Genomic DNA, 13,173 nt, shown 5'->3' on the forward strand with positions numbered 1-13,173 from the left:
CAACATATTAGGTAATGCACTCTTCCCTACCAAGAACAAACTAACGGATTCTCTACCAAAACAAACAAATAAATAAATAAATAAAAATTGGGCATCAGAGATTTTTGCTACCGCAGAAAGAAACTGCTTGGGAAAGCTCACAAATTACTCCTTGATGAGACTCTATGCAAAACCCCAAAGCAAAAAAAAAACAAAAGAAATCTGCCCTTCCCAGAACTACTGCTCTAGCGAGGTCAGCTAAAGAAAAAAGGTGTCTGCAGATAGGAACTCTCACTGACAGTATCCTAGAACTGTTGTGTAACGGATACAAGTCTGGCAGTTATTTTTTGTTTGTTTCTTTCCCCCCTCCCTTCTCCCCTCCCAACTCTAAGTCAAGCCGAAGAAACCAGGATTTGAAATTGGGGGGAAATCCTGTCTTTCTCTTAGAGAGCCAAGAGTGAGAATGCCAAGCAAACTGCCCGCAATCTGCCACTAATTGGATGAAAAGACAAAAACCGAAGGGGAAGAAGGGAATGGAAGCGCATTATTTAGGAAGATTCTCTCAGGAATCTAGTAGCTGCCAACACCTAAAGAGTCAACATATGCTACCTATGTGTGAGGAACAACTGAAGGGAGAGGAGCAGGAACTCTGTGGGGAAGATGGGGATTAAGTAGCAGGCTTGCTTTGCCTTTTAGTACCGCCCTATCTCCCAGAACCTCATGTCAGAGTGAGCAAAGAGCTTGGTGGCTGGCTAAAACCAAATGGAGTAAGCTAGAGTAATGTATAACGCAGCTAGTCCCCCAGACTCAAATAAATCCCATCAATCTCAATTAGGACAAAAGATTAAGGAGAAGGGAGCTACAACAGCCGGTTCCCTTAACCAGAAATGGGGCGGCCCCTCCCTCCCCGCCAATCAGAAAGGAGACTTCCAAGACTGTCATATGCAAAGAGGGCACTAAGAAAAACCTGTCTTTTCACCCTTTCCTGAGCCTTTTATTTATAAGTTTGGGGGAGACCTAGGAAAAGAGAAACAGAGCGAGTCATGGCGTTTAAATATGGAGCTTTTATTGAATACATCAAAAACAGCCGAACTTTTCCTCCGTTCTTTGAAGCATACCAACTTTTTTTTTTCATTCTTTGAAACAAACCGGCTTTCCTATCTCCTATCTCCTCTTGATAGAACCTATTCTCTTTGCCTTTTGAAATCTCTTTTTTTATTTCTTAATAATAGTTTACCACACTTCCATCTCTGACTTTCTCCTTTAACTTCTCCCCCAATTTGATGTTCCATTTTGATCTTTGTTTATAGTTTATTTTGATCTGCTTAGTTTGTTTGACTAGTCTGGTATTTTCTTTAAGTCCATTATCTTTATAAATCGGTCATACCATGTTATCAAGAGACAGTTATCAGTCATTTATCCCTTAGTTTGAATTTTAGTTGTGGCAAAACCAACTTTTTAATCTTAATTATTCTGTACGTCAGTTTCTTCATTGGTAAACTAGATGACCTCTAATATCTTTTAACTGTAAAATAATATTATTTTATGAGTGAGATAGATGAAACATAATTAAGAATTTATTTACAAGATAAGATAGAATATCTCTCTGGGATTACTAAATTGAGATTCATGCTTAGATGGAAAGATGTACTTATTTTTTTCCTCTTCAAATGAATTGACCAAAGACATTTTCCCTATTATATATCCCCTCCATTTACAAGCACAATCACCTAAATATTCCCTTAATGTACTTTTATATTATCATATTATCTTACTTAATGTTGTAATATGCCCTCATGGTATCATTGTCAAAGCAACAAAGTCTTAGAATAGGCTATCAGAATATTATGCTTATGTCTAGAAAAAGGGAAGAGGATATGTTTGAGTCTTTTCAAATGGAAAAAATGAGAGAAATCATAGAAAAGTTTCTCTTCTATTTCTCCAGATTCACATTTTAGAGGATACCACTGTAAAGAGCAAAAGATGAAGGAAAAGTTGATGACCTGAGGCTATCACATGAAGTGGATTATATTACAACTGTAGTAAGATATCTAAGGATACCAAAGCTTTAAATGTATTCATACTAATAGGCTCAAGGCCATTCCTACTGAATTGGAAATCTAGGGCAAATCACTTTGAGTAGTTTCACAACTCTTTTTTCTAGTCATACAAAACCGATAAGAATCCTTTCTTCTTCCCTATTCTCTCTTCTCAAAATTCCTTTTTTAAAACTTTTTTTCTCCAAATTTGCAATCATGCTTAAATGATGTGGTTATAAAACACTATCCATGATGAATTATCTAAAAACAGCTTAAATAACTGCATTGTGATTTTACTTTTGCTTTTTTACTTTATTAGTGTTGTGTAGCACTCAACTAGATTTTGGATTATTCCACCAATTTGCTTAGAAATAGCAGCTCCTTGTTTATGTTTACTAAAAATGACACATTAAGCCAAAAAAGATACCTCTGTGATGCTCTAGGTAACTGGAGTTGTTTCCTTATCTGTCAAGTTTGATGCATACTTTCAAAACCAAATTTATCCTATATTATGTAATTTAAGTCATGAGGGATGTTACTACTGTGTAGTTCAGAAATGGTGAGGGATTACCATTTTAATAAAAAAGCTGGAGAGATCTCTAGAAGCAAAGCAAAGTTTATTGTCCATTCTCGCAAGAAGGGCATCTCACCAACTGAGCAGACAATCGAAGGGAGGAAGCACTGTAGGGGACAGGGTCAACACTTTTAATCCCTAACGCAAATACCCCCTCCCACCATTGGCCCTCATCCTTATTGGCTGAGGATTTTACATTCTAAATGCAAGAACTACCCAAGAAATTGAACTTGACCAATAAGTACATAGTTGTCCATATTTGACTGAAATAGGGAGACACTGATGTCATGGGAGGATAGCAGGAAGGGGACTTAAGTATCTCCTTGACTCAATGCTTAAAGTCCTTCAGGCCTACTCAAACTCTGAAATAGATGGAAGCCTTACTCGATTTTCACAACTGCCTTGAAAGATCTCACCTCATCTCGTTCACTACGATTAACACATTGTTGTAACATAACTGAGAGATTTATTTTGGTTTCATAGGAGTCATATTTACCAATAATTACTTTTTGTTTATTTAAATATAATATTCAAAAATAAACTAATGGGAATTCATTATTTCATGGATTTTGATTCTTCTGGGATCAAGATGAACTTTTTATTGACAAAAATGGCTAGCCTTTAAATCAGAAAGAACTAGATTAAAATCCTGCTTCAGAAAGATACTATCTGTGTGAGCATGGAAAAGATATTAACTTTTTAGTACTCAAAGAAATATACAAAAATTACAGAGACTTACTAACTTACATATGTGAAGGGAGTTTCTATATCAATAATTTGCTATGTCAATTAAATCAAAGGTCCAGATGATCCTGCTTTCCTTCCCTTCCACAATGAATAAATAAGTAAAAATAATAATTATATTTGTATATAGTGTTACAAGATAAATTATACATTCTTTGCTTTATTTTTTTGGATCTTCAAATTGTCAGCCACATAGTCTTGAAAAGATTGTGAATCACAAGATGGAAGGTAGAAAGAAGTGTCATTACAGATAGAGGTAGCTCTAGGGATTATCTCTAGAATGCTTAATCAAATTTAAATTTCTTTAAAGATATCAAACATTTAGGGATTATCTCTAGAATGCTCAATCAAATTTAAATTTCTTTAAAGATATCAAACATTTAGGGATTATCTCTAGAATGCTTAATCAAATTTAAATTTCTTTAAAGATATCAAACATTTAAGTAATTCAATTCTGAGTCACTTTCTATTTATTCAGTACTAAAAGAGCTGCTTCTTTCTTCCTAAAGTTAAAAATATACAGTGACCTTTGAAAAGAAATTCCCACATAGCAGGGAAAACCCAGAATAAATCATGCTTCTTGATTAAATTTTATGCACCTAATATAATCACTTAATATAATGCATTTATACACTGAATGTTTTTGACATCAGTTTTATAGATATAGTGTAGGCTCCATAGGAAAACAGTTCAGCAAAGCTCTTTGCTCATTTTTTCATGTAGAAGTTAGAAAACTAAATGACTGGGTAGATCTCTAGTTAGAATTGTATTAGTTTTTCTTTTTCTTTCTTTTTTTTTTCTTTTCCTTTTTTTTTCATTATTGTTGTTCTTACACTAGTTCAAACTTCAAGTCTGAAGGAAGTACTGGGCATTTTCCAAGGCTTTGAAGGTTTTTGCTTTAGTGATATAGCTCAGTTAGCTAGTATTATTGAAGATGTTGAGTTCTATTTCATCCTCAGTTAAAAAATTATACAGAATTATTACTATGATTTTACTATTATATGAAATCAAACACAATATTCAATTCAATAAATATTTGAGTGACTATGCACCATGGATACAAAACAGTACCAAGAAAACAAACAAACCAGCCTCAAAGAATTTACCCTTAATTGTATATAAGTGATAGGGACTAGATCTGTGATTTTATTGATATAAGACACTGCCAGATCAAAACCATCTCTATTACTACAGATTGGCACCTTATTCTTTTTTTTCCCTTGAGGCAATTGGGGTTAAGTGACTTGCCCAGGGTCACACAGCTAGGAAGTATTAAGTGTCTGAGGCCAAAGAAATTGGCATCTTCTTTAAAAATATAGTTTTAGAGAAACATTAAGTGATTAACCAATATTAAACAGTAAATAAGAAATAGGATGTCATCTTTTTGGCTCTATGTCCTGTTCTCTATCCCCTGTACCATGATGTCTCCCTTAAATTTCAAATTATTTAGGAAATTAAGATACCTATATGTTTTACTAGTGTTAAACAGAAAAATATATGTAATTTTGCATTTAGATTTGGACTGAATTTAGAGAACTGGAATTTTCATACTGTCTCTATATATAATTTTCTATATCAATGTGATGTGGGGCTAATTACTTTTCTCTTGAGTACTTCATTTCCCTCATCTGACGAATGAATGTCTTGGTTTTGGTAACCTCTTTTCAGACTCTGATTTATGATCTATGATCCTTGAACCAAGATGGTGATTCCTATTCATAACTATGGAATGATTTCTCAAAGGGTCTTATGAGAAACTAACTTCTGTCTCTTTATGCATATGATCAATTCATATATGCTGTTAATTCTGCAGTAGATTTATATTTATATCTATACTTTCATGAATGAAAATGATGATTTAAGGTTAATTTTTAATAACCCAAGTTCCTATTGGGTTTCTATGAAGCCCACAAATACACATGAAGACCAGGATAAACTTTAAAAAGAAATCCTAATTTTAAAGAGGCAAACAGTAGATCCTTAGATGCAAATTATTCAGGTGTCTAGGTGTCCTTGATTTATACTCTTGAACTCCTAATTCTAGACCCTCTCTTGCTTGGGGAAAAGACTTCCTTGAATAAATCTAACTTCCAGCAGTTGAGCAAAATTCATTCTATAAATGTGAGTTCAGAAGTTTTCCTTCAAGCAATATTCTTCCTTGTTAGTCTGAAATTAAAATGCTTAAAACAGAAGTACCTACTAGCCTTGGAGATCAAGGAATTAGTGGAAGAGTACTTAATTTGAAAAGGAAAACAAGCAATAGTTCTTGGATTTCATACTTTGAAATACTGCAAACCTAGCCTACGTTTAATTCGAAGAAAAAAAGAATATAGGTGGTTTGTTCTGTTCTTTTTTTGTCACCAACAGAAACAAAGCTTAAAATGAATTTTTTTAGGCTTCTGATATGATGGAATGTGGCGGTCCAGGGTCATTTGTTAGTTTTTTTTTTTTCCCCGGGGGGAGAGGAGATGAGATGTATCTTTAATCTATTTTCCTCCTTCTGGAGAAAGAATACTATCTGGTCATTACCAGGTGGCATTCCCTGTTGGAAATCAGCTCCACGAAGCTATGAGCCTGTTTCACAAAGGCCATTTAATGCTGAGGTGTGCTGATGCAGAAAAGAGATTTTGCTATACTTCGGTAAAATAATAGGAAACTCGTATCCCTGGCTTAAATCCACGTAGAATTACAACTGTTCCTGGACTTCTCTGTCTGAGTTCCGCAAAGCTTCTCGTATCTTACTGGGGATCTGGTTCTATCACCAGAAATTGTTTGAGAAGCCATTAGTTCTCTTCAGGCACCCATGGTTTCGGAGACTGGAAAGCTTTTGACCTTCTTCTCTCACAACTTTGAAGGTTTTTTTTTTTTTTTTCTTATTCACTTCCCGCTAAATTTAAAAGAAAGAGCTCTTGATTTTTCCCTTTCATTTTTGAAGGGGAAGAAGAGCTTATGAAAATAATAAATACTCTGGAAGATCCGAATTTGCCTTGCTCTAATGTGGGGGAGGAGGAAGATGAATAAATAAGCAAATAACTTTGGCATTGAGTTCCCACTGGTTATTCAAGGTTGGGGGGAAGCCTAGAACGTCAAATAATCCACTCTCGTCCCTTCGGCTGCAATCACCCAAAAGCTATTCCTGTTTGCTTCTCCAGAGGCTCCCTCGTCCCGTTTACTTTCGCTCAGTTTTATTTTGCTCAGACCCACCAATCTAGTTCCTTGTTATCTTCCTTCCTCTCCCCTTCTCCCTCCTCCCCAGTCCTTATCATTCCAGTTCTGGGACAGTCTTCCCTAAAGGAAAGACGCAAAATTCTAGCAGAGAAAAGAAGTAAGGGAGCGGAGTGATGTTTGCTTGTTCTTTTCTCAGCCAAGTGGGAAACAAGAAAAAGATAATGTCACAAGAGTGATACTAGCAAGACCAAGGAAGTGGCAGTCCCTCCTGAGCCTCCAGGGTACCAGCCAAGCCGATGCTCTCGGGGATATCCTTTGCTCGTATCCCATTGGCGGTGTGCGTTCCTAAGGGGCGGGGCTCCCGGAGTGGAGTCCTGCCTACTCCGGAATCCCTGGCGCGCTTCGCACTCCCCATCATCCTTGCGCCTTCCTAGTGTCAGGCTCGTAAGTCTCGGTCCTGCAGCGCCCCTAGGCTGCCAGTCGGCGCCTCAACCACCTGCTCTGTTTAGAGGGGAGGGGTGAGAGAGAGAGAGACATTGCGGGGGGGAGGGAGGGAGAGGGTGGGGAGGAAGGAGGAGAGAGGAAAGGAGAAGCTTACACACGCCTTCCAGTCACTACCACTCTGAGCCTAGCTCCCTTCCATCGCAGCTGCGGCTGCTGCTGCTGCTACTGCTCCTGCTGCTGCCGCTGCAACCGCCGCCGCTGCCACTGCCACTGCCACCACTGCCTCTGCCACTACCGCTGCCACCTGAGGAGAACTGCAAGACCCGCTTCTTCTCATCACCTGTCTCCAGTGATTTTATTCATAGCACCTGGGCTTTTTTTTTTTTTTAATATACTGCGAATATTATTGCAAGAAAGATATTAAAAAGAAAATAAGGACCACCTGCAAATTACAAAATTACTCAATTGTCTCCACTGGGGGAAAGCTCTTGTGGTTCACCAGCACGAAGGGGAATCGCTTTGGGGGCATTGTGGGGGAGGGGAGAGTTGGTGTCTCTGGCTTTTGGAAAGTTGCGTTCGAGGAAGAGGACGAGGTGCAACCCCAGATCCTGGGGGGGGCGGTGTGTCTGTGCGAAGCTGCTGCCCCCCATTCCCCTTTTCCTGTTCCTAACCTCCAAGTGGTACTATTATCGAGGGGATTGGAGGACGACGCCCCCCTCCTGTGAAGTGGACTGTGTTCTCTTACACAGAAGAGGAGGAGGAGGAATATGGCACCGACAGCAGCCCACTCCTGTAGACTGGTCGTAAGCCTCCTGATCTCTGCCGCCGTCCTTAGGCCAGGTGAGCAGCTGCGGAAACGTGGCCACTTATAATGTCAGGGTGAAGAAAGCGGGGAAAGAGGGGGGTCATTTCCTGGGACCTCCTCCGCCAGTATGCCCAGGGCTATGCGCAAAGGCATTTAGAGGAGGGAGGGAACTGACTGTGGGGGGCAAGGAGAGTGTTCTTTTTGGATCTGGGACCTGTCACTCGTGTCTCCTGTTCAGGCTTTGCTGATTTGTTTAAGTTTGGGTGACGAGCAGGTGCACTCTGAATTTCAAGTAACTTTATATAAAACTGGGGATGTGGGAGTGATCGTGGGAAGACGACCTCTTTATTCCTCCCCCCTTCAGATCCATATGTTTAGTGGCGAATTTTTTCGTTCCTCATATACTCTGAGTGTCTCTGTAGTGTTCAAGTCCACGTCATTGCCTCCATGCAATTTTTGTATCACTTAGATATGGTAAGAAATAATCGCACGCTACTTTCTTGATGAGTCTCCCCAATAACTTCCCCATGACAAAATTGGTTGAAGAGATCAGAAAAGATTGACGAGAGGGGGAAAAAATGAGCTGCATCCTTTCCCACACTTGCTTGCTTGAATATGGTTTTCCCTCCATTGATGCGTGTGTGACCAGAGAAAAATGGAAAGGGTTACAAGCAACCCAACCAGAATTGGCAACATTAATGCCTAGGTTTGTGAAAGGTAGATAGATTGGTGGTTTGTGGTTCTTCCAATTTGTGTGAGATAACAGTTCTGAATTGTGTCTGACTATTCAGAAAAGAATCGCCACTCTCTCCCAACCCGGCCCTACCCCGGCTACAATATCACACAAGAATCGTTTCCTGACTTTCCACCCCTGGTCTGGCTCAAGTCCTTTCGGATCACTGTGGCTGAGGTATAGCAACCACTTGGCTGTCACTGTTACTTCAGAGTGCGGCAGTTGCGATCTCGTTGCTTTCTCCTCCTCCACTCCTGGATTTGATTTAAAATATAAATATGTATACAACGTATTTTTAAAGTTTTCACATGTGGTCTGATAGCCAGTCGGGTGTTTCTGTTGATTATTTCTCCCTCTTTTAGATCATAAAAAGAAAGACCACTTTCTTCTTGCAGCTCAACATTATACAGAGCTCTTCAATTCTTTGCTAGGCAAAGCCATCAAACGGGTTTTAGAACCTACAAACTGCTCCCAGGCAAAAGGAAAAGAGAGAGAGAACTGTTTGTGGAGGGTAACTTGTGTATGGGGGGGGGGGGGGGGGGGGGGGAGGATGTAAGGAGGAGGGACAGAGAGAGGGAAGAGTTTTGAGTGTGTTTTGGGGGATGGAAGACTAGGGTAGGAGTTCGCCTCTCCCCTTCCCCCCCTTTTTAAAGTTGCTTTTCTGGTCGAGGTAATGACCTCACCTGCAGTCCTGAGGCAGGCTGAAGACAGTCCCTGCAACAAATCTCTAGCTTTTAGTAGGAGGAAGAAGCCAAGAGTTTGAGAGCGCTTTAAGCATGGGGAGGGGATTGGGTGAACTGAAAAGAGGGAAATGGACAGAGGGGAGATTAAGAAAAAGTGCAGGGTCGAAGACTCTGTGAGATTTTAGAAATTTTACTTTTCTACAAACCCAGTGGCCAAAAAGGAAGTGAGCTGGATAAAGAACGCAAGGCGGGGGATTGGGGTGAGGGCGGGGGATTGAGGTGAGGGCGGGGGTGGCAGTAGCGTGGGAGAGAGACGAAGCCAATAAAATGCAACTCCCCAAAAAATGAGCCTGTAATTTTTTTCCCCCAGTTTAACCATTTCGTGACTTTTATGGGATAGTTTTAATTATTTCCCTTCCCGTTGCTCCTCCCAATTTTCCTTTCGTTGCGACTGCTTTTGTTATTTTGTGTTGGACACGTCCCTGGTCAGGTCTCTTTGCACATTGAACAGCTAATCGGGGAGTGGTTCTATCTCTAAAACGTTTCTTTCCCCCCTGCTGTGCAGTAGTCATTGCAGCGCTATTTATTTTAGCTCCGAAGGATTGTGTTGCCAGCAGTAAATGTACAACACGAACGCGTGAACAGGGCTGGGAGAGTGTATAATGCACACACTGTCACATAGTAACAGGAGCACACACACGCACTGCCTAATGCCAGGCTTCCTCTCTCGACTGAATGGTAGGTCGGATGTTGCAGACCTGAAAACCGAGAAGCTTAGAGTTACTGGACTCCCCTGTGTGAGAATAGACCCCCTTTCAATAGCGAAGATAGAGGTGTGAGGAGTGTGTGTGTGCTTTGAAAAGCGCAGTTTCAACCGTACAACTAAAAGTCTCATAGTAGCTAAATGTACTTTCTTCAGACCCTTTGAAAAACTGACCCCTGTGGGAATGCAGTATAAAAGTCTGTTACAATGGACTGGGCAAGTGAGAGCTCTCTCTCCTCTTAATCCCCTTCCCCCCCTTTTTTTCTTTTCTATTTCCTTTCCAGAGCTTTTTTTTTTTTTTTTTTTTTTTTTTTTTAATAGTGCTTGGTCAGATTGGAAGAACAAAAAAGCTTTCTCGTTTGTAAAACTGTTCTTTTTTTTTTCCCCTTGTTTTTATTTAGCACTTTAGTATATTACGACATTTAATATATATAAGATCCTCATGAACATACTTTCTGACATGGAATGTTACTATGCACCTTTTGGGGTAGAGGATATTAACCATGGAAACTGAAGTGAATATAAAGGCAAAAGATGTGTTCTGCATTCAAGGTAGAGAGTCTCATTATTCTTGTAGAAAGAGCGTCAGCCTGTGGTGACATTTTGTATTGCTTTAAGAAAGGCTTTGCCTGATTATATTTACAACAATAAGGGGTTATTGAGGTAGTGCTGTGCAATTAACTGTTTCTCCACTGGGGTCACTTATTTTTGTCCTCCTTTTAAAGTTTTTCAAACTGCTCACCATTGACTGATTCAAAAATAGAAGTTTAACAACAGTTTTAACAAGTTGCTGCTTACTCTGTGTAATTTTTTTTTTTTTTTTTTTTAAACCAGACCAGGCCTTGAAATCACATTTGAGGTTGTCTATGTTCTGATTTTTTTTTTTTTTGGTCATGTTCTGATTTTTTTATATTAATATCAAAACAAAGCATACTTTAAAAAACAATTGCAAGCTAATTAGATTTCTGTATTATCTTATTCAGTGTGTTTTCTGTTATATCAATTTTATGTTTCTTGTAGAACAATGGGAAATGGCCTAGATTGGTAATCTGGAAACCTGGATTCTACCCCTGACTCTGTCACCAACTTAATATGACCTTGGGGATCTTTGACCTTAACTTTAAAATGAGTAGGGAAAAATAATTGCTAGAATCTCTTCCAGGTCCCAAATGAAATAATATTTTTTATGACATAAAAATTAAAAAGATAATTTCTTTGGGCAAAGCAGGCAAGCTCCTGTTTAAATGGTTTCTTTCAAAGATTCTAATGATATTAAATCAAAATCTTATAGGCACAGTCAGGGAAAACTTGAGTTATAAAGATTGTTTTGGAAAAGTGGAAGGCATAATGTGACACATTAGATAAGGGACTCACCAAGAAGACCTGGGCTTCTGAAAAACAGACCTGTGCCACAAAGGGGCCAGGTTACTTTTAACTCTCAATATCCTCGACTCTTTAAGACATAGACAAGTGTGGAATGTTCCCACACCCATAAAATCATGTCTAGACCTTCTTATCATCACCACTGTTCTGCTTTAACCCCAGGGAAAAAGGTATTGATCCTAAACTAGTTGCTATTCTTTGTATATTTCTAGCTCTCATAAAAATATTTTAAGATTTCTGTTCCTCAGGGAACGGTATTGGGGAAATAAGAGCTCAAGTGAGAAATATACCGGTATCTCTTTCCCCTTCCCACAAGAGAAGGTGCCATATTTGGAAAGATATTTTTGGACCTCAGAAAACTGATAGTTTAACCTGTTTCCACACAAATGGCAAGATGCTAGTAATCAACTTGTAAATAGTTTCTAAACTAAAGCAAATAATATTGTTAATGATTCAGAATGGAAAACCTTTTTCTCTATATGCTAAAGCTTGAAAGATATTATAATATGATAGAAAATATTTATTAGTATTTTTAATTTGAAGTATTTTGGGTTTTTGGTGATTTGTTTACAAATATAGATGAAGATCCACCTGAATTTTTAAAAATATGATTATTGGAGAGTTTCTATATTCTAAGATTCAGCACAACTGGCAAGGAGACAGGAATTTTGCATTTTCTGCTTTACTACATTCACATGGTATGATTTTAGAAGAGCATTACTGTATCTCTTTCATATTATTCCATTCCTATGGGTAAAATCAAGCATCTTCATGAGGGTTGCTTACTTTTTTAATTGTCTCGTAGACAAGGCTCTTTAAGATAAGGAATTTATTTACTCAGCATTTTCAGTGCTTCAAATGAAACCTTGTTTTAAACAGAAACTTATTACATTATTAGCAGTACCTTTTTAATTTCCTATGGTCAATGAACAATTTCAACAGTGTATTGGAAAGCAAGCAAAATTGTTAAATTTTTAAGTTTCTCGATCTCCTCTCAAACCAGTGGCATCTGAAAACTGAGTGATATTGGAGCTTTTCAGCATTACTTTGTGTTATGGTAGTATTTTGTTTTAATTGTTTTCAGTCACTTTTTTTCTAACGTTAGCAACCATACATCTCTTTGTTTTCATATATGTAGCATCAAACAATTTCAAAGACTTCTTAGCTCCTCAGAACTCTGGATTCAAGTAGATACATACAGTGCTTACTTCAAATATGCAGGCTCATAAGCAGAGGGAGCTACAGAATCTAGGAATATACTAAACATATTTTCATGCATTCATATATTAGTGTTTATCTCTGTATCTGAAAAGGATATAGCTATAGACATAGTTATTATCATTAGTAGTATGATGTTTCTATCAGATGACCTATGTTCAAGTCTTTTTCAGTGACTTGTTACAAGTGAATTGGAAAAATTGGAGTTAGTTATTTATGTTAGTTGTAGGGAGTTTCCATATCCATTCAAAATAACTAAATCACTGACATATGTATGATGTGAACATATATGAACTTAAACTTGGTTAATTTTAATGTATTTAGGTCATTGACAGAGCAATACGGACATTCAATTTCCTAAAGACATATAAGAATCTGAATTGAGCAAATGCTATTAAAGAACATGTTTATCTATATTTGAATTAACTGATATGAATTTTCCACTTATATTTTATTTCATATTCCTTTTTGTAGTTACTATAAGATTAAACAAGAACATGCATTTCCTCCACATCTTTCACAATTTTCCCTCACCAAAGAAACATTTTGAACTCCACAATCAAGATTGAATATTATCTCCTTTACACATAATTATCTCTTAATACATGTGCCATGTGTCATTATTTGCAATGTTGATTGT

At 38.1% G+C, this 13,173-nt stretch overlaps 1 protein-coding gene across 4 annotated transcripts in view; it reads left to right on the forward strand.

Annotated features, from left to right (window-relative positions):
- Window positions 1-7,089: 7,089 nt before the first annotated feature.
- The window catches only part of ALCAM (activated leukocyte cell adhesion molecule), a 248,354-nt gene continuing 242,270 nt past the window's right edge, over window positions 7,090-13,173 (forward strand). For 2 of the 4 annotated variants that reach the window (XM_023498955.2, XM_031959619.1), the window contains exon 1: window positions 7,093-7,788. In XM_023498955.2, the coding sequence (XP_023354723.1) occupies window positions 7,716-7,788 (73 nt within the window). In that variant the 5' untranslated portion in view covers window positions 7,093-7,715. Of the gene's footprint in view, window positions 7,789-13,173 lie in introns of all 4 variants that reach the window. The other 2 variants (XM_031959618.1, XM_031959617.1) reach the window with 2 other exon arrangements.

This window comes from Sarcophilus harrisii, chromosome 3 (genome assembly GCF_902635505.1).
Source record: "Sarcophilus harrisii chromosome 3, mSarHar1.11, whole genome shotgun sequence".
Classification (NCBI taxonomy): domain Eukaryota; kingdom Metazoa; phylum Chordata; class Mammalia; order Dasyuromorphia; family Dasyuridae; genus Sarcophilus; species Sarcophilus harrisii.